Here is a 22,625-nt window from a genome sequence, read left to right on the forward strand (position 1 = left end):
CAGCAGCGTGGAATTGTGAAGAATAAACACGTGTAAAATGACTGTTTCAGCCAATCAGAATCGAGAAATTTGCATGCCGTTGTATAAGGTGGTTGATATACCAGGCTAAAATAGAAATAGGTGATAGATATTTTTATTATAAATCAGATAATTTCCACATTAGTAAATGCTGATGCCTGTAACCAGGTGAAACCTAAAGCAAAGATACTTTATATGCTGCCTGTTTCACACATAAAAGTATGTTAGATTTCTCTGAATGGAGACAAGTGCATTATATTTCCCCAACCAAAGGTCTCAAAGGGATAGTACACTTTAGTAGAGTGTCAGGTGTCAGGCTCCTCGTTCATTTCCATTCATTTTGAGGACCAAGTCTAAATGTCATACACCATAAATAACCATCCCAGAGTTTTAAGCTAGGCTAGTGGTCCATATCCGCTTCCATTCATTTGTGCTAAGCTAGGCTAGCTCGCAAACCGAATATCTTTCTACTGAACGCACAGAGAGGAAATTGGTGTCTTGACTCTGGATAAGCTAATTTCCCATAATGTTGACGTGTAGCTTTAAATGTCTAAGATGTAACGTGATGTAGTGTAGTGTGCTACTGTTTGGTCTGTAACCCCCCCCCCGCCCTCACTGCCACTTTACTTTACTGCCATTATTTATTTTAGTTTACTGCCATATCTATCATCTCACTGCCACTTTACTGCCACTATTGTATTTTACTGCCATTATTTATCAGTTATGCTTACTATGTACCACTGCTGCTGCAAAAAAAAGATTTGCACTAAGTTCTCTTTTACCTCCTATATTTATTTCAATCATACATTCATTTTTTAGCCACTGTTTTTATACTGTGTATATAGTCCTGTATAGTGTATGTACATCATGTCCTATATGTTACTTACATTTACATTTAGTCATTTAGCTGACGCTTTTATCCAAAGCGACTTACAAGTTCTGTACGACAAGACAGCAAGAAGGGTACAGCTCTATCAGCTGAGTAACAAGTGTTGCGTGTTACAGTGTAGGTTAGTTTATTAGGACAAGTGCATGACAGTAAGGTTAGTTAGGGTTAGATTATTTTTTTTTTTTTTTTTATTATTATTTTTTCATTGACTTATGTTTATAGTGTCATATGTTACTTTATGTTTATATTATAAACGAAATTTCACTTCTCTGTATGTCTTGCACATTATGAGAAGCAACAATGAAGCTGACTTTGACTTTGCCTCAGGCGGCGTGCTGTGTGAGCTCGCTGTGGCTGCTCAACCCTCTGCCCATGGGCGTGTCCATCCTGGCAGCTCTGGTGCTGGGGACACTACTGTGTTTGGAAGGTAAGGAGTGTATGTATGTCTGTATGTTTCCACTCTGTATCACCCCATGCAAACACAAGCCTTCTGCGTTGACACTCTTTTTATGACGCATGTCTGTCCCGTGGCTGTCCTTAAAAAAACAAATGGTCTTGGAGTTTTCTGCCTAATCGATTTGTAGTTGATTGAATCGACGATGCTGCAAAACCTCATTTCTCACATGCAATCATGCAGAATGACCTCTTTAAATCTTAGCAAAGATATGCTCATCATCTTTCAAGAAATAAGTCGAATTCAGCATGGAGTAACGCATAAAAAACAACTTAATTGACTAACAAAGTCTTGGTCGACTGATTAATCGACTAAGAGGCGACAGCTATAGAAAATGTTAAATGATTTAAATTGATTTAGTTTCTTTGGAGAAAAGAAACATAGAGGCATACCGGTTCTATAGTCTCCAGGGAACTACAAAATGGTTGAAAAGATAACAATAATCAAAAAGATTAGTTTGATTGCTATTTATTTACTGACTATTTATATTCTAGGCCGGCGCCTCACTTGGGCAGCTGCACTCTACGGCCTGTCTGTCCACATGAAGATCTACCCCGTCACGTACGCTCTGCCCATCGCTCTGGCCCTGCGCACGCCAGAGAAGAGGGGGGAGGGGAGGAAGGAGGGCTGCAGGTGTACCAGTTTTCATGCTACTACAGTAGTGTGCATATCACTATAAGCTCAGCAAATATCAGACAAACATACTGTATCCAGTACAGGTTACAATTACAGTGGTTACAATCACAGAACATTTTAAGACATTTAAAGAGTACAGACATTATGTTTGCATAGCTGGGTCTGGCCAGAGAATGTATGGGAAACTGGGACATGTTTTGTTGTGATTTTCCATGTGATTTGGGTATATGGAGATAAAACATATATATTTTCATCAGTCTGCATCATTGGTCTTGTGTCCAGTGTATTGTATATTTGCACATTCTCTGTGTATTTCACTCTCCTTACATTTTGGTTGAAGACAGGTGAACTCACCTGCTGCATTTTTATAGTGCTTACTGTAACTGTATTTTCTTAATTTACATACTATTCCTATGAAACACACAAATCTATAAATGCCCAATACATATATTTTGAGAACAGATAAGAAGGTTTCTGAAAATGTGTCCTGGCAGTTGTGAAACTGGAAAAAGAACATTCTCACACTCTGAACATTGTGTTTTCAATTATTTGTTGTTTTGTGTAATGATGCTTAGCACTGTTTACATTTTTGCAGGCCTTGAGAGGGATTTTGGTGTCAAAGTTTGCTTTAGACTCTAGAGCATATGGGCAACTGTTTTGGTGTGATAGTTTGGTTTTGAAACGCGAATGTTAGGTTTTATGTATATAGCTTGAAAAAAGTGTTTTGTGTTTAGAGTTTTGTGAAAAGGGAGGGCAGTTCCATGGAATGTGTTTTAGCAATCGTGAAAAACTGTAATAATAATAACATTCCAAGAGCCTCCACACGTGTTCCAAACAAGCCACCTATTTTATTTTAACAAAAAAATATATTTCCTTTTTTATATACAAACAAAAATGTGTGATAATCAGCAGGTAGACAGTCGTGGGTATAGACTATATATTGTACTGTATAAACCTTCTAATCACCATGTAACTTTTTCAACTTGTGCAGCGCTGCAGCCTTCTGCAATTGGATTCTGGACACATCTCCGGTAACCATCAGCGAGAGCAGGGTTGAATGATGACGTGTTCACTGACTGGATTGTAGGAGGTTTCGCATTTAGTCCCAGCATTCACGGGTCTCTCTGTAAATAGGATTCCTTTTCCCTCAAATTCTCTATTGGGCCTCGTGCCTCTCCTGAAATCAGTTTGGGAGCCACTGGTTGGATGTTTTGAAACGCAACATTTCCTTTCAAAATTCCACAGTGAAGCTTTCGGCAGAGCCAGAGTCTTTCTCACTTCATGTAATGCATCATGTGTGCTACACAAGGCGTGGCATTGGCAGGCTTACTACTACCCCCCCCCCGTGGTGTTGGTATGGGCCATGTGATCATGGTGTTTGTATGGTGACCTAAACGCCGCTCTCACCACTGAAATCTAGCGGTGGATCTGGCACGACGTGCGGCCGGCTGTGAGAACCGTCGAGTGGTGTGCAAGAGACTCTAACCTGCGCACCTGGCGTGGTAATGGTTGCAGACCCAGTATCTTTGCCTTAAGCCACTGAGGTCAGGTGATAAATGCAAGTGATAAACCATCACTCAGCCTTTAGTCTCTTCAGTGTGGTCTGCGCTGGTTTGTAATGGGCTACTATCTGGATCAAGATGAAACAGTTGATGACCAGGAACAGGAGTCCGGCCAGCCAGATCAGCAGGAAGGTGTTGTAGCCTTCAAACTCCAGGAAGTAGGCCGGGCCCAACCATACACCCTGGGAGTAGGGAGAGAGAAGAGATACTAGTATTATTATTAGTTTTTTTTATTGTGTTTTTGGTCGATTTTTATAATTTTTTTTTACCACCGGGCAGTCCGGTAGAGAGAGAGAGAGAGAGAGAGAGAGAGAGAGAGAGAGAGAGAGAGAGAGAGAGAGAGAGGGCGCCCGTATACTAGTATTATTATTATTATTATTATGACAAACTTCACCCAGTACGTCACCTGCAAAACCAGGGGAAACAAAACACAGAATCTGCTGTATGCTAATGTCAATGTTTTTTTTGGCCACATATGCAGCTTGCCCGCTTAAAGTCGACACAAATGTGTTTTAATATGTCTAGGCCTCTACATTTCTATGTTTCATATGTCATGCAATGTTGCGAGAATGCAATATGTCGCTGCTGCGGAAATAAACCTTTTGATTGAGGAAACAAATACATTTGTTATTGTTTGGTAAATTGGGTATTTTTTGTTACAATTAATCGATTAATTGATCGTTAACGTTATCAATGAGCGAGTAAGGAACGTGCTTACGATTTGCAACCCTACTGCATACAGATAAGATAAGATAAGATATTCCTTTATTGATACCCTTGGGGAAATTCGGTATTATGCATACAGTATCTGCATATGTTCTTTGACTTCTCCAGCGCCTTCAACACCATTCACGGCTAGCGGAGAAGCTCACAGTGAAGCAGCTGGAGCACGGCTTGGTGGCCTGGATCACAGACTATCTCACCAACATACCGCAGTACGTCAGACTGCAGGTCAGTCATTCTGATGTGTTGGTGAGCAACACCGGGTCCCCCCAAGGAACTGTGCCGTCACCCTTCCTGTTCACCCTTCCTGTTCACCCTCTGTCTACACCTCTGACTTCTGCCACAACTTGAATGGGTGCCGCCTACAGAAGTTCTCTGACGACTCCTCCATTGTAGGTTACATCACTAATGACAGTATAGAGCCCTGATGGAGAGCTTTGTGGGGTGGAGCGACAGCAACCATCTCCAACTCAACATCAGCAAGACCAAGGAGCTGATGGTGAACTTCCGGAGAGGCAAGAAGAGACCCCCCACGACTCTCATCACCATCTGAGGGGATGCGGTGGAGATGGTGGAGACATAATAAGTTCCTTGGAGTACACCTAAATAATAAATTAGACTGGTCAGACAACACAGAGGCCCTCTACAGGAAGGGACAGAGCAGGCTGTTCTTCCTGAGGAGGGCGACAGTGGCTCGGGAGGTAGAGCAGTCGTCTGGCAATCCAGAGGTTCCCGGTTCGATTCCCGCTCCTCCCGGACAGCGTGTCGATGTGTCCTTGAGCAAGACACTTAACGCCTAATTGCTCCCGATGAGCAGGTTGGCACCTTGCATGGTTGCCTCCGCCGTCGGTGTGTGAATGTGTGAGTGAATGTGTGAGTGAACGGGTAAAATGTGAGTAACAAATTGTAAATCGCTTTGGATAAAAGCGCTATATAAAAAAGCAGCCATTTACCATTTACCAGGAGACTCGGGTCCTTCAACGTGTGCAGTCGTTTTATCAGTCAGTAGTAACCAGCAGGGGCGTAGCTGGGGGGGGGGTAGATTAGGATGATTCCAAGGGCCCAGCACTGGGGGGGGGGCCCAGAGAACACTATTATTATCTTTTTATTAATATGGTGTTATTATTATCCTAAAGTAAGTTAATGTAGTTGAGTCAAAAGTATAATTGCCTGTATTAAAGAAAAACGTCACAAAAGAAACAAACCGGTGCTTGTTACTTTGTTTGACAATATGAGGCTAACCAGCGTCCTCTTCTATGCTGTGGCATGCTGGGGGGGCTACATCATCTCAAGGGACACCAACACACTGAACAAGCTGGTGAGGAAGGCTAGCTCCGTGGTGGGAGGCGAGCTGGTCAGACTAGAGCCTCAGAGGTGGTGGCAGAGAGGGGGATGAGAAGGAAGCTGGCCGCTATACTGGATAATCCCTCCCACCCTCTCTATGATGAGCTAGTCAAGATGAGAAGCACGTTTCAGTCACAGACTCATACCCCCCGACACACCACTAACCGCCCCAGCCAGTCCTCCGTATCAGCGTCCATCAGGCTCCACAACAGTGGGCGGGGACCGCTGCCAGCAGCCAGAGAACTAATGGCAGCAGAACTCGAGAACTACCAGGAATGCCTGATCACTGAGTGTGTCTGAGTCCCACCTAAACGGCACGGACTACAATGTACTGTATAACGTATGACGCATATCACGCCATACGCACCTTGGCGTACAAGAGCAACCAGTATTATACTGTATGCACATCCCAAAAGAAGAAATTGGTGTTTAACCAAAGGACATACATAAAGATAAGATAATATAAAAAAGGTTTCTCTGTATGTTATCTAGGCAACAAGGGAGAGCTGTTGCCCTAGTACAGAGAAATTGTCTTTTTCCTATACTTTAATGAGATTACATTGCCAAGAAGTAATTGCAGGATGAGACACAAGACCACAACACGCCACCATGGTAAATAAAAAATGGCTTTAGAAAACCTCCATATTCGCCGGAAGGTTATTTGTTTATTTCTTAATATATCTGTTTCAGACTCATAGGAGAGCTAGCATAGGTAGTGTTCCGTAGTGGGTCTGTACATGTCAGGCCAACCAAAAAGGAATCCCCAACGGCCAAGGGAGGTATTAGGCTTACTCACAGTAACCCCCCCTGCTACACATAACTCTGGTTGTAATAAGGCAAGCGAGATGGAATTACCTGTCCAGCAAACCAGAGGGCCAGCAGTCCAATTCCCTGTTTAGTTGATAGACTCAGATGAGGGATGATGAGAGGAAGCAGACACTGGTACCATAGGAAGTACTGGGAGACAAGACGTAGAGCGAAGCACAGACCACTGTGTGTTAAGTGTTAAGCATTTCAATAGATATTCAGAGAAAATAATTAAAAGTCATATTATTTACTGCATCTTGCGGTGAAATGGGAGGTTTAAAGATGCTTTAAATTAATCGTGATTTCGGCTAAAAGGCTGGGAATCGCGCAGTGAGTGGTCGCCATGGTAACTAAGGACTCTGTGGCACAAACCACTGGTCTGAGTGGAAAGAAGACATTTTTCATTCAAACCCCTCAGCAATGCGTGGTGGTTCATGAGAAATCTGAAATCAACTGTACAGTATGTAAATGTTGTTACCAAACATGTTTGCACAAAACACAAACTCTTCTGCTCATTGTCTAGGTCTGAGGTTCAGCTAAATTAGTTTATTTCAGCCTTCATAGAAATACACAGCAGGGTCTGCTAAGAGTGCATGCGTGAATGTAGGGCTGGGAGGTCAACTGAATATGAAGTTATACTGTCATGGATCCATACAAATGTATGGATTTTCACTATACAGTCGTCAACAAAATGGTAAACGTATCCTTATCCTTTTTTTTCTTAAGTAAATCATATTCTGGGATAAAATTGGATTAAAATATACCTTTCTGAATGAAAAAGCACAACAATTTTATTACCCCGAAAAAGAAAACCCATCAGAAATATGTCAAATCACACTGTAATTTTCACAGAAAAGAAAAGAAAAATCAATTCCAGACAAATATCCTTATACGCTCAAAAATAAGAAAAATATTGTGATAATCATATTTTGACCATATCGCCGAGCCCTAATTGAGTGAGTCAGTAAGCAAATATTTTAGGTTGTGTGTGTGTGTGGGGGTGTACCTGCGAGGTGCAGACTTTGTTGAAGGAGACAAAGATGGCTGTGTGCAGGAAGCAGCAGAGGGCCAGGTCAGCGTGGTAGGCCCACGACACCAGAAGCAGCAGACCCAGCTGGGGGAGGAAGGCTGCCAGGCCCACCCACACACTCCACCCACTGTCTGCACACACAGGGACAAGTACACAGACACCCATCACTTCAGTCAAGAGTATAGGAGAGCAGCTGAAGTACATCGTCTATTAGATGCCGTTTTTCTTTTACTTGATTAAAGCTAATACAAGGAGAACTTTCAACAAAACATATCATTGTCAGATTTATTTATTCATATTTATTTTATTGGGTGCAATTGTGAGTCAGTCAGGAAACACAGTTATATCCAGTTGGCCAATCATATGGTTGACTGCAGCTGGTCAATGAGGGGAATGGTCGGGAGGTGTCTATGAATTCTGCGTTTGACGGCCTGAATACCATTGTCTGCAATGGAGCCAATAACATGCTTTGGAAGACTATTCCATACACGGACAGCAGTATGGGACATGGTGGGGATGCACAACCTGTGGACTGTGGCTGAGGCTGGGGGTGGAGAGTTTTGTACTGGCAGTGTCCTGGTCCACAGATTGGTTGTGATATACCTTGGTATAATTACAGTAAAGAAATGAGACCATTGCCAAGACAATCGGTAGTCTAATCCTCACGATAAGACCACATTTCCCATGAAGCACATGTCATACTCCATATCCATACTATGAATCGGACACGGTTGCATTCACTATATCAATACAGAACAGAGGACATCCAGGTACTTCTCATTCACTATATCAATACAGAACAGAGGACTTCCAGGTACTTATCATTCACTATATCAATACAAACAGAGGACATCCAGGTACTTATCATTCACTATATCAATACAAACAGAGGACATCCAGGTACTTATCATTCACTATATCAATACAAACAGAGGACCTCCAGGTACTTATCATTCACTATATCAATACAAACAGAGGACATCGAGGTACTTATCATTCACTATATCAATACAGAACAGAGGACATCCAGGTACTTATCATTCACTATATCAATACAGAACAGAGGACATCCAGGTACTTGTCGCGGCCTCGTCAGTTGTCTTTCATTCTCATGGGTCTCAATGAGTTTCAGACATTGAACTTACAATGATATGTTTGACGTCAAAATCCTCCTCGTAGTGCCTGTAATTACTGGCCGTTTTTCAAGCCGAGTTAATAAAAGTTAGACGTCTCAGATTCTCCACTGACTTAAAGTCACATTGCTAATAAAGACCTAATAAAGCCTGGTGCAGGGTTCCTGCTGGTTTCAACAAGGTGGATGGATGGGTGGATGGGTTGGTGGATGGATGGATGGGTTGATGGGTGGATGGATGGGTGGGTGGATGGATGGATGGATGGGTGGATGGATGGATGGATGATGGATGGATGGGTGGGTGGATGGATGGGTTGATGGGTGGGTGGATGGATGGATGGGTTGATGGGTGGGTGGGTGGATGGATGGATGGATGGATGGGTGGGTGGGTGGATGGATAGATGGATGGGTGGATGGATACACACCTGCAGTGAGGTAGAGCATATAAAAGTAGGGAGAGAAGTTGTGTCTGGTGTCCCTTCTGGTTAGATGGTACAGATAGGTCTCATGGAGGAACTCCCAGCCATACCTGGAGAGGAGAGGAGAGGAGAGGAGAGGAGGTTGAAACTATTGGTAATATAAAAAAGACTTGCCCAAATCACTGCAGAACGTAAAACAATGATGACCTACAAATAGCAATAAAGTAGTAAAAATAACACATTTCTTAAAGGGGACAAATTATGAAAATGGGTTTTGCCTAGTCTTTGTGTGGATTTGGCAGTCAGTCTGAAATATTATTTAAGTGCTGGGGGAAAATGTACTCTTTCAGATTGACAAGCCTAAACAAGCTGTTCTGATGTTGGCCTTGATTATGTCACAATGGGACAAATTAGCTTTGATTAATCAATAAGCTGTGCTTTTTGGAGCAAGGAACACTGCCTACCTAATGTACTGTGCAGTTTGTAAAAGTGTTTTACTCTTTGGTGTGGGGTAGGCAGGCAGGAAAGGAAATGATTCATTTAAAATGTGGTTGTGTCCAATACAATGGACGAAAGAAGTGCTGGAAAATAAATAATTAACATTAGATTTAGACTAGTTTCTTTAACAAATATGTTATATAGATTCAAGGAAGTTGTATGAAATTGTTGAAAATATAAAGTAATACAATCCTAACTGTAGTGACATGTCGTAATAGGAACGCTCCAAATCAGAATCCAAACACACTTAGATTTTCCATCATTTGGAATGAAGACCATCAAGACAATAATCATTCAGAATAAACACGTAATTTAGTGGCTGAGTCTTCAAGGTCTCCATCGCTGGATCATGTCGAATGAGAACCGGTTGGACTCAACCTCTTAATTACGTGCTTATTCTAGGGACGCACCGATACCGACACGATACTGGTATCAGATATCGGTCTGATAGCAGGCTAAAATAGAATATTGATATCGGCGAATTTCCCAGATACTAAAATCTGATACCATACATGATACATGGTAAATGTATCATGGTAAACAGGCCCCTAGGCAAAATAGGCCCTCCTGGTACTGTGCCTTGTTTGCATTTTTAGTTTTTGGTCTAATGTGTGGGTTGGATTTGAGTGGGGATAGGGGGGGGGGGGGGTTGCTACTGCTGGCTACACCTCAGGCTCTGCCAAGAGAGGTCTGGAGGAATTCAATACAAAGTAAGGCTCTTTTGCCTAGAGGTCACTGTTTGACAAAATTACAGATTCAATCTTTAATCAAAATGAGACATAATGTAAGTTTTCTTGTGTGTGCTTTGATGTCTGCAAGTGTACACCCAGTGTGCAGCTGTAAGCCCACGTATGTGTGCAATATGCAATTATTTTGTCACACTCACATCATGTGATATATTCTTTTGGCACTCTCACATGTGATGAATTATTTTGGCACTCTCACATGTGATGAATTATTTTGGCACGCTCACATGTGATATATACTTTTGACACACGCACGTGTGATAAGATCCTTTTGGCACTCTCACATGCGATCGATTATTTTGGCACTCTCACATGTGATCAAATAATTTTGGCACTCTCACATGTGATATATTATTTTGGCACGCTCACATGTGATATATTCTTTTGGCACGCTCACATGTGATGAATTATTTTGGCACACTCACATGTGATGAATTATTTTGGCACGCTCACATGCGATAGATTATTTTGGCACGCTCACATGTGATGAATTATTTTGGCATGCTCACATGTGATGAATTATTTTGGCACGCTCACATGTGATAGATTATTTTGGCACGCTCACATGTGATAGATTATTTTGGCACGCTCACATGTGATAGATTATTTTGGCACGCTCACATGTGATAGATTATTTTGGCATGCTCACATGTGATGAATTATTTTGGCACGCTCACATGTGATGAATTATTTTGGCACGCTCACATGTGATAGATTATTTTGGCATGCTCACATGTGATAGATTATTTTGGCACGCTCACATGTGATAGAAGAGGGCGGTGAGTCCACAGAACACTCCTCCCGCCACGCTGCCAAAGAGGAAGAGCTCCGTGTTGAGGAAGCTTCGGACGAACCCCAGCGCTCTCTGCCACCTGCAGCCCTCCTTCCTCCCCTCCCCCCTCTTCTCTGGCGTGCGCAGGGCCAGAGCGATGGGCAGAGCGTACGTGACGGGGTAGATCTTCATGTGGACAGACAGGCCGTAGAGTGCAGCTGCCCAAGTGAGGCGCCGGCCTAGAATATAAATAGTCAGTAAATAAATAGCAATCAAACTAATCTTTTTGATTATTGTTATCTTTTCAACCATTTTGTAGTTCCCTGGAGACTATAGAACCGGTATGCCTCTATGTTTCTTTTCTCCAAAGAAACTAAATCAATTTAAATCATTTAACATTTTCTATAGCTGTCGCCTCTTAGTCGATTAATCAGTCGACCAAGACTTTGTTAGTCAATTAAGTTGTTTTTTATGTGTTACTCCATGCTGAATTCGACTTATTTCTTGAAAGATGATGAGCATATCTTTGCTAAGATTTAAAGAGGTCATTCTGCATGATTGCATGTGAGAAATGAGGTTTTGCAGCATCGTCGATTCAATCAACTACAAATCGATTAGGCAGAAAACTCCAAGACCATTTGTTTTTTAAGGACAGCCACGGAACAGACATGCGTCATAAAAAGAGTGTCAACGCAGAAGGCTTGTGTTTGCATGGGGTGATACAGAGTGGAAACAGACAGACATACATACATACATACACTCCTTACCTTCCAAACACAGTAGTGTCCCCAGCACCAGAGCTGCCAGGATGGACTCTGCGTTCCCCCGGCTGGACACGCCCATGGGCAGAGGGTTGAGCAGCCACAGAGAGCTCACACAGCACGCCGCCTGAGGCCAAGTCAAAGTCAGCTTCATTGTTGCTTCTCATAATGTGCAAGACATACAGAGAAGTGATATTTCGTTTATAATATAAACATAAAGTAACATATGACACTATAAACATAAGTCAATAAAAAAAATAAAAATAAAAAAAATAATAATAATAATCTAACCCTAACTAACCTTACTGTCATGCACTTGTCCTAATAAACTAACCTACACTGTAACACGCAACACTTGTTACTCAGCTGATAGAGTTGTACCCTTCTTGCTGTCTTGTCGTCCAGAACTTGTAAGTCGCTTTGGATAAAAGCGTCAGCTAAATGACTAAATGTAAATGTAAGTAACATATAGGACATGATGTACATACACTATACAGGACTATATACACAGTATAAAAACAGTGGCTAAAAAATGAATGTATGATTGAAATAAATATAGGAGGTAAAAGAGAACTTAGTGCAAATTTTTTTTTTTTGCAGCAGTGGTACATAGTAAGCATAACTGATAAATAATGGCAGTAAAATACAATAGTGGCAGTAAAGTGGCAGTGAGATGATAGATATGGCAGTAAACTAAAATAAATAATGGCAGTAAAGTAAAGTGGCAGTGAGGGGGGGGGGGGGGGTTAGTCCAGGTTCTGTGTGGTGGCAGAGTGAGAGCGGGGGGGGGGGGAGCTGGGAGAGAGTTCAGACCAAACAGTAGCACACTACACTACGTCACGTTACATCTTAGACATTTAAAGCTACACGTCAACATTATGGGAAATTAGCTTATCCAGAGTCAAGACACCAATTTCCTCTCTGTGCGTTCAGTAGAAAGATATTCGGTTGCGAGCTAGCCTAGCTTAGCACAAATGAATGGAAGCGGATATGGACCACTAGCCTAGCTTAAAACTCTGGGATGGTTATTTATGGTGTATGACATTTAGACTTGGTCCTCAAAATGAATGGAAATGAACGAGGAGCCTGACACCTGACACTCTACTAAAGTGTACTATCCCTTTGAGACCTTTGGTTGGGGAAATATAATGCACTTGTCTCCATTCAGAGAAATCTAACATACTTTTATGTGTGAAACAGGCAGCATATAAAGTATCTTTGCTTTAGGTTTCACCTGGTTACAGGCATCAGCATTTACTAATGTGGAAATTATCTGATTTATAATGAAAATATCTATCACCTATTTCTATTTTAGCCTGGTATATCAACCACCATATCCCACAATCATCCCCGACTGGGTTTGTATCTATACGATACGCTCTACTACTTGACAAGTTCTCATAGGTGTAAATGAATACGGTATATTATGCTCTCCTTCACATCCACAAGCTCCTCTTGATGAGCGGAGCTGCTATGTCCATGAACAACTCTACCTGGGAGGCCAGCCCGCGCAGGCGGAGCACGTGGTAGATGAGGAATCCCGAGAGCACGTCGCAGACGATGAAGAGCACCTTCCCAAACAGCGGGCTGAGGTAGATGTTGGGGGTCAGCAGCCAGGCCAGGAGCGGCGTGTAGCGGTACGTTGATCTGGTGTAGGGCGACTTGCCCTGTAGGGAGGCCAAGTGTGATGGGAGAATGCATACAAAGGAATTAATTAGAGATTAACAAATCTCTATAATGGAGCTCCCCATTATTAAAGCCTCTTCAACTCTAGAGCTTCACGTTATTAGAGCCTCTTCAACTCTAGAGCTTCACGTTATTATAATAGCCTCTTCAACTCTAGAGCTTCACGTTATTATAATAGCCTCTTCAACTCTAGAGCTTCACGTTATTATAATAACCTCTTCAACTCTAGAGCTTCTCGTTATTAGAGCCTCTTCAACTCTAGAGCTTCACGTTATTAGAGCCTCTTCAACTCTAGAGCTTCTCGTTATTATAACCTCTTCAACTCTAGAGCTTCTCGTTATTAGAGCCTCTTCAACTCTAGAGCTTCACGTTATTAGAGCCTCTTCAACTCTAGAGCTTCTCGTTATTATAACCTCTTCAACTCTAGAGCTTCTCGTTATTAGAGCCTCTTCAACTCTAGAGCTTCACGTTATTAGAGCCTCTTCAACTCTAGAGCTTCTCGTTATTATAACCTCTTCAACTCTAGAGCTTCACGTTATTATAATAACCTCTTCAACTCTAGAGCTTCTCGTTATTAGAGCCTCTTCAACTCTAGAGCTTCTCGTTATTATAACCTCTTCAACTCTAGAGCTTCTCGTTATTAGAGCCTCTTCAACTCTAGAGCTTCTCGTTATTATAGCCTCTTCAACTCTAGAGCTTCTCGTTATTATAACCTCTTCAACTCTAGAGCTTCTCGTTATTATAGCCTCTTCAACTCTAGAGCTTCTCGTTATTATAGCCTCTTCAACTCTAGAGCTTCTCGTTATTAGAGCCTCTTCAACTCTAGAGCTTCTCGTTATTATAGCCTCTTCAACTCTAGAGCTTCTCGTTGTTATAGCCTCTTCAACTCTAGAGCTTCACGTTATTAGAGCCTCTTCAACTCTAGAGCTTCTCGTTATTAGAGCCTCTTCAACTCTAGAGCTTCTCGTTTTTAGAGCCTCTTCAACTCTAGAGCTTCACGTTATTAGAGCATCTTCAACTCTAGAGCTTCTCGTTATTAGAGCCTCTTCAACTCTAGAGCTTCTCGTTATTATAGTATTTTCAAAGTAAGGTCACCTTCCAAAAAGAGAAGGGAACCCTGGGGCTAATTTGCATTTAAAGTTAGAATATGTAAAGCTATCAAACACTGACCTCTAGGCAAAAGAGCCTCATTGGTTGTGCACTTTATTTTTTGGTTTTGGTTTGATGTGTGGGTTGGAGACTTGGAGTTGAGAGGGGTGGGGTTGCTATTGACTCTACAAAGTTACTATATACCTGTAGCACCCAAGTTCAACACTGTTTGACGAACATTGTTACTTAGCTGAAAGAGTTGTAACCTTCCTGTTGTACAGAACCTTTAAGTCGCTTTGGATAAAAGCGTCAGCTAAAACTACTGAATATATATCCCCTGGCTCCAACCCACACATCAGACCCAAACTAAACAAAATGAAAACATGGGCAATGCCAAGAGGGGATGTTCTGCCCAGAAGAGGTCGCTGTTTTCATGTTCTTAAAATTAACCTCTGAACTGACCTGAGTGATGAACCTCGCCGCGTCTGTGAACACGTGATAGTCAACGTCAGTGTACTTGACCGCCATGGTCTTGTCCTGGTAGTCGCCATAAACAACCAGAGCAAGTCGTATGGCAAACGAAGCAGTGAAAAGCGCACGTTTTTCCATAAGTGTGGAAATCACCCTCTCCATCATTATTATTAACAGCACAGCTAGGCTAACGTTAGCTGTAATGCTTACAGATTATGTTGTTGACAACAACGGAGCTTTTTCTTATGTTCATCGTATTACTTGTGTCCAGTAAAAAAAACATATCCAAGCCAAATTGTGAACACTACTTTTTTCCGGCGTTGTCGTTTATTATTTTGGCATATTTCATCGCACTTTCTTTTCCCTCGACCAGATTTAATTCATTAAAAAAGTAGCAGATATCTATGGTCAAAACGAAGACCCAGGAAGAAAACAGGAAGTAGCGTCATTCCTCTTCTTCTGCTGCTAATAGATTTCCGGCGTATTGCTGCCTCCCGCGGTTCGTTTAGGAATTACTAAAATTTGAGAATATAAAATATAAATGGAAAAAATAAACACCTAAAGCAAAACCTAATACCTTGTATCGATGGTTGGAGAACAAAACCTCCTACCTACTAATTTATAAAACAAGTTTAGCCTATTTTTAAACTGAATCCAACCGCACTTTGTTTTTACTCTGTCTATTCTATTTTTATTATTTGTATTACTATTACTGAATGCAACTGTAAACAGAAAGGCCTATTGGGTTGTTAGAACTTAGATCCTAATGTGAAACACTGTGATTTACCTTACCTTGCTACCTCTGTCGTTTTTATGCTCGCTTATGCCTGTATTTTTTTTTTACTGTTGTGAAACTTTGAACTGCAACTTCTGTATGAAAAGTGCTATACAAATAATTATAAAGTTATTATCATTATTATTATTACATTCAGATAATTTTTCTTCCTCATTTGCTTGATTGATTGATTGATTGAACACTTTATTAACAGATTGCTGAATGGGTACAGTACAGTACAGCTCAATACATACAATTGTTAAGGGGATGCAGACCAGAGAAAGACTTTCGTCTTGTTTACATCAGGGTCCCCCATTTTCAATTCATCGTAACATATATGACATACATGACATACAGATAGACAGTACTGCTACATCTATACATTTATGACATACCAGATTTGCAATTACAGTACTGTTTGTGATACAAAAAGAGTCCAGAAAGAAAAAGTATATACATTTGACGTAGAAACTGTACATTGGATTGGGTAGGTGGTGGTGGGGGACTGTACATTGGAGGTGGTTGGGGGGGGGGGGGGGGGGGGGTTGGGTAGGAGTGGGGGGGGGGGGGGGTTGGGTAGGAGGGGTGGGTTGGGTTACACTGTACAACTGTACAAACAAAACTGTACATTGGATTATTGACAAGACCATACTTGGTAATTTACTGTACATTGGAGGGGGTAGTGTTCGGACATTTACAGGGGCCAGTTTCGAGTTGCAGTCTCCCTTAGGTGTTTTTTGAGAGTGTTTTTGAAAGTGGGTAGTGATTCACATTCCTTTACAGCTTTGGGTAGGGCGTTCCACATTGATGTGGCATAATTGCGAAACGTGTTTAGTCCCTTGTTTGAGCCGAATCTGGGTTTAACATGATTTGTGGAGCTCCCTCTGGTGTTGTGATCGTGGTATTCACTGACCTTTGGGAAGTATTTTGACATGTACATGGGTACCTTGGTCGTGTAGTGTATCTTGTAGACCAGGCCCATTGCAAGTTGCTGTACTCTGTCGTCTACTCTAAGCCATCCTAGGTTGTCAAAGTGGGCAGGGGTGAGGTGGGTTCTAGGAGTAAGGTCAAGCAGTAGTCTGACCAGTTTGTTTTGAGATGTTTGTAATTTTGTTTTTAGCGCCTTTGAGGTGCTTTGGTACCATGAGGTGCAAGCATAGTCGTAGTACCCTTGAATGAGTGCTCCTGCTAGAGTCTTCAGGGTATTCTTGTTTACCAGTCAGGAGATCCGGTACAAGAATCGAGTTCGTTGGTTGACTTTTTTTATTACATTGGATGCCATTTTGTCACTCTAGGATGGAACCCAGGTAGGTAATATCTTCTTTCCTTGTGACAATATTGTCACCCACTGTAACTGAGAAGCCGTCGGTCTTGCTGAGTTTGTTATTTGAACCGAAGAGAATGGACTCTGTTTTGCCCATGTGTAATGATAGTTTGTTATCAGCGAGCCATATGCAGATTTTGCCTAGTTCTGAGCTGAGGGTTTTTTCAACCTGTAACTTGTTCTTGTCAGAGACCAGCAGGGCTGAGTCGTCCGCAAACAGGAACAAGTTGCAGTCACAAGCTGACGACATGTCATTTGCATAAATTAGGAACAGTAGCGGACCTAGTATGCTTCCTTGTGGAACACCACAGCTTACTGTGAGGGGGGGGATAGGGTACCGTTTACCTCCACCATCTGCTCTCTCCCCTCCAGGTAGGATTGCATCCAGCTCACTGATAGACTATCAAAACCAATTGCTTTTAGCTTGTCAATCAGAATGGTGTGATTGACAGTGTCGAAGGCCTTTTGTAGGTCCAGCATGACCATGCCGCAGTATTTGCCCGCGTCCACCTCTTGTTTGATGTGGTCGTTTAAATAGAGAACTATATGAATTGAAAATGGGGGACCCTGATGGAAACAAGACAAACGTCTTTCTCAGGTCTGCATCCCCTTAACAATTGTATGTATTGAGCCGTACTGTATTGTACCCATTCTGCAATCTGTTAAATAAAGTTTTCATTCATTCATTCATTCAGTGGAGTGGGATGTTCTGAAGCCAGATTGGAATTCGTAGATTAGATTTTTTTCCGCAAGGTATTTTTCGACCTGTTCGTATACAATTTTTTCCATGACTTTCGAGATGGAGGTAAGGATAGAAACAGGGCGGTAGTTGCCTGGGTCTAATTTACTGCCTTTTTTGTGCAGAGGGGTCACTCTCGCAATTTTGAAGTCCTTGGGGACGTGTCCCTGTTTTATGGAGAGGTTTATTATGTGTGTGATGACTGGGGTGATGGCGGCTGCTGAGTCTCTGAGGAATTTGGAGGGGATGTTGTCATGGCCAGTGGCCTTGTTGGGTTGGAGGGCGCTCAGTTTTTTGAGTACCTCATCTGTTGTTACCATTTCCAGTTTGAAGTCATCTTTGTGGACCCCTAGGTTCTTGTAGTATGCTACTATGTGTTCTACCCCATAATGCCCTGAGTGGGAGGGTAGTTTGTTTACCAGTGTTGTGGCTATGTTTGTGAAGAAACTATTTAAGTAATTGGCTACATCCAGCTTTTCTGTGATGAGCGTGTTGTCCGTCTTTATGTTTATGTTTGAGAATCTGGTTTTAAGTTTTTTACTGCAGCCTAGTTGGTTATTGAGTAATTTCCAAAGTTCACGTGGTTTGTTTTTGTTTTCCTCGGTTTTGTCATTGATGAATATTTTTTTTGCTGTTTTGATCATGGAGTTTACATTATTTCTTAGTCTGTTTCTTTCCAGTTTGAGTTCAGTCACGTGGGCTTGGAGTTCACTGCTCGTGCTTATGGTAAGCAGTGGTGCAGTGGCAAATTGACAGTAGGTCAAACGCTCCACGCGCGTGCGCGTGCGCACGTGCGCGCGCATGCACAGTTTTTTTTGGCTGCTCTCGTCCTGCAGCTGGATACTATTGCCTCACAGCGCGGCCGTCAGCGCGCGGCCCAGAGAGCGCCGCTGGCTCTGCGGCTCTGCAGCTGCATGCTTCTCCGGGAGTCCGGTTGGATAATGCCATGTAAAAAGCGATTGCGCGTACTTCAGCCTCAGTGAGTGAGGTATCACCGAGTGATACCGAGTGATACCAGCACTGCAACACTGTAAGCTTTGACTGACTTTTACGAAACTCAGAGCATTTTTTGTCTCTGGTTTTCATAGCGGTCAGTATTTCAGCGTGCATCCACGGCTCCGCGCAATCTTTTACCCTGGTGGTTCTTAGGGGGGCCATGTTGTTTAGTATCGTTGAAAATTTGGTTTTGAAGCCAAGCCATGTTTCTTCAACCAGTGTACCATTGAGCTCATCTGACCAGTCCAGACCCTCCAGTTCAAGGTTAAAGGCCTCGCTAGAGTAGGTTTTGAGGTCTCTAGATGTGACTGTTTTGTGACAGCCAGCCTTTTGTTTTAGCTTTTTGCGCGTACAGAATATCATATAATGATCACTTAACCCGCATGCTATAACCCCTTTATTGGCGATCTTGGACTTGTCAGAGGTCAGGATGAGGTCAATGGTAGTCTGAGTTGACACACACACGTGTGGGTTGTGTGATTAGCTGGCTGAGGCCGTGCAGATCACAAAACCTATTGTAGGATTTGAAGACGGCTTTACGGCAGGTTAGTCATCCATAGGCGTTTATGGCGCTTTTGGTATTGCTGCCTGACTGCAATCGGCTGCTCTATTCAGGATATGCTCTTGTTTTATTAGATACGGAATTAACCAACGGCCTGGCCAATGAACAAGAGTTATATTTTGTCCGTATTATTATTGTCCCTGTGTCGTGTGCTGTCGTGTAACGTCGAAGACCACGGTGGAAGTAAGTGTTTTTACTCATTTAAATGTCAGGTCATAAACGAGGAGATCCCATTGAACTCGATGTCGGCCGAAAGGAAAGTTTCCACACTTCTCACCAATGTGCGTCCACGCGCTACACAGTGACGTCGAGACCCTTCCTAAGAGTTAACGTCCATCATCCTCATCGGAGTGTACATTCCACCACACGCGAACACTGGGGTCGCACTTTCAAAACTTCACGACGAGGTAAACAAACTCCAGACAGCTAATGTTGACGCTGCCATTTTGGTCTTGGGGGATTTCAACAGCGCGCGTCTTAAAACGGTGCTGCCGAATTTCTATCAGCATGTGACCTGTCCCACCAGAGGCGAGAACATATTAGACCATGTATACTCGCAATTTAAGAATGGGTACAAGTCACAGGCTCTTAGTCCATTCGGTAAAAGCGATCACGCCGCCATTTTTCTTTTGCCTAAGTACAAACAGAGTCTCAAGCGAACGCCGGTGGTCTCGCGAGAGGTTAAGCGTTGGGCCGTGACGTCAGTGGAGTCACTCCAAGCAGTGCTGGGAAGCACAGAATGGAGTGTATTCCGTGATAACACAGCCAATATTAACGAATACACCGAAACGGTGATTGACTATGTCTGTACTCAGGTAGAAGTAATAATCCCCACCACCAAAATTAATATCTACCCAAATCAAAAGCCCTGGGTAGACAAATCCGTCCGTGAGGCTCTGAAAGTGCGCACAACAGCATACAACACCGGGCTGGTGACAGGCAACATGGAAGAACACAAGATGGCAAGATACAACGTCAGGAGAGCAGTAATAGAGGCAAAACGGCGTTACAGGGATAAAGTTGAACTTCAGTTTGAACAGGCTGACTCTAGAGGCATGTGGCAGGGCCTCAGAACAATGACAGACTACAAAGGAACCCCCCTCAAACTGAACAGTGACATCTCCTTAGCAAATGATCTCAACTCCTTCTATGCGAGGTTTGAGGCTGTGAATAACAACACCAGCCTACAAACCACGGCAATGGGGGGGGGGGGTCTGCTGATGGAGACTCAGTGTTCAGGGTAACAGAGCATGAGGTGAGACGGATCTTTAAAAAAGTGGATATCAGGAAGGCAGCAGGACCGGACGGCATCCCCGGCCGCGTCCTAAAAGTCTGTGCCGACCAACTGGCCCCGGTATTCACTGACATCTTCAACCTGTCCTTGGAACAGGCCGTCATCCCCACCTGTCTGAAGAAGTCCACCATCATCCCTGTACCCAAAAAATCTACGCCCGCTTGCCTCAACGACTACCGCCCTGTAGCCCTCACCTCCATAGCCATGAAGTGCTTTGAGAAGCTAGTGAAGGGCTACATCTGTTCCTCCCTCCCCATCAACCTGGACCCTCTGCAATTTGCATATCGCCCCAACAGGTCCACGGAGGACGCCATAGCCCATGTGCTGCACACAGCAGCATCACATCTGGACAAGAGGCAGGGGAACTATGTGAGAATGCTGTTCATCGACTACAGCTCAGCATTCAATACCATAGTCCCCTCCAAACTCATAGCCAAGCTCAGGGACCTGGGCTTGAACTATGACCTGTGCCAGTGGGTCCTGGACTTCCTGACGGGCAGACCCCAGGTGGTAAGAGCCGGCAACTGCACCTCCTCATCCATCACGCTCAACATAGGGGCCCCCCAGGGCTGTGTTCTGAGCCCCCTCCTCTACTCCCTGTACACACATGACTGCGTAGCACAGCGGAACAACAACACCATCATCAAATTTGCTGATGACACAGTAGTGGTGGGCCTGATCTCTGCCAACGACGAAAGGGCCTACCTGGAAGAGGTAGAGAACCTGTCACAGTGGTGTCAGGAGAACTGCCTCTCCCTGAACGTCAGCAAAACAAAAGAGATGATTGTGGACTTCAGGAGGTCGGGGGTCAAGGACTACAGCCCCCTCAGCATCGACGGGGCACCAGTTGAGAGAGTGAACAGTTTCAAGTACCTCGGAGCCCACATATCCGAGGACTTGACATGGACCACACACATTGACAGTGTTGTGAAGAAGGCACGACAACGCCTCTACTTCCTCAGGCGCCTAAGGAAGTTCCAAGTCAGTCAGAAGATCCTTAGGAACTTCTACTCATGTACAATAGAGAGCATCCTGACCGGCAACATCACCTCCTGGTTTGGGAATAGCACTGCACAAGACCGTAGCAGACTACAAAGAGTGACACGTTCAGCCGAACGCACAATTAGAGGGGGGCTTCCCACCCTCCAGAACATTTACAACAAGCGGTGCAAGGGGAAGGCTAAGAGAATTATTAAGGACTCGAGCCACCCGAACAACTGCCTCTTTGAACTGCTGCCGTCAGGCAAGCGATACCGGAGTCTTATGGCGAGCACAGAAAGACTCAGAAGGAGCTTCTATCCCCAGGCCATCAGGCTGCTAAACGAACAATAATCGCTAAACGAACAATAATCACTATGCAACAACCATCAAATGCACACAGCACACACACCCACACGCACACACTCACTCAAACAAACAACACACTGCAGCACCCACTCTCCACACTTTAGATCACACAAACACACTTACACTTTATATTTATTGATAAAGGATTTGCACTACAACTCGTACACCTACTGTGAATTGTACCTAAACTGCACCTCGTCCATTTATGCCTTGCACTATATAGTATTGTATATTAGTACACTGCACAGTATTGTATATTGTATGGTAACTACGTCTACGAACATTGTACATATGTCTAAACTGAACACTGTGACCTCTTTTTTTACTTCTAATTTTTACTATGTCTTTATTTCATACTTATCTTGTCATGCACAGTCTCTGGAGCGCAACAGTAAGAAGCATTTTGTACAAAAGTATTCTGTACTTCTGTATGACAACTATTAAAGAAACTTGAAACTTGAAACTTGAAACTTGAAGAAGTCCTTGGATAGAATGCGGAAGCGGGCTTTAGGGCTGGGCGTGTCCAGAGCTGGGCGTGTCCTCGTGCAAAC

General features: G+C 43.2%; 1 protein-coding gene across 1 annotated transcript in view; it reads right to left on the reverse strand.

Moving 5' to 3' along the window:
• LOC311247495 (uncharacterized protein) overlaps nucleotides 1–15,447 on the reverse strand; it is a 110,991-nt gene extending 95,544 nt beyond the window's left edge. Inside the window, exons 1-8 of the mRNA XM_084338538.1 lie at nucleotides 15,029–15,447; nucleotides 13,285–13,458; nucleotides 11,798–11,918; nucleotides 11,020–11,269; nucleotides 9,021–9,124; nucleotides 7,440–7,594; nucleotides 6,482–6,583; nucleotides 3,575–3,741 (exon numbers count right to left, since the gene is read on the reverse strand). Of these exons, the coding sequence (XP_084194664.1) occupies nucleotides 3,575–3,741; nucleotides 6,482–6,583; nucleotides 7,440–7,594; nucleotides 9,021–9,124; nucleotides 11,020–11,269; nucleotides 11,798–11,918; nucleotides 13,285–13,458; nucleotides 15,029–15,202 (1,247 nt within the window). The 5' untranslated portion in view covers nucleotides 15,203–15,447. The remainder of the gene's footprint in view (nucleotides 1–3,574; nucleotides 3,742–6,481; nucleotides 6,584–7,439; nucleotides 7,595–9,020; nucleotides 9,125–11,019; nucleotides 11,270–11,797; nucleotides 11,919–13,284; nucleotides 13,459–15,028) is intronic.
• Nucleotides 15,448–22,625: the final 7,178 nt, after the last annotated feature.

The sequence above is a fragment of the Notolepis coatsorum genome, assembly GCF_963971535.1.
Source record: "Notolepis coatsorum genome assembly, contig: SCAFFOLD_224, whole genome shotgun sequence".
Classification (NCBI taxonomy): Eukaryota; Metazoa; Chordata; class Actinopteri; order Aulopiformes; family Paralepididae; genus Notolepis; species Notolepis coatsorum.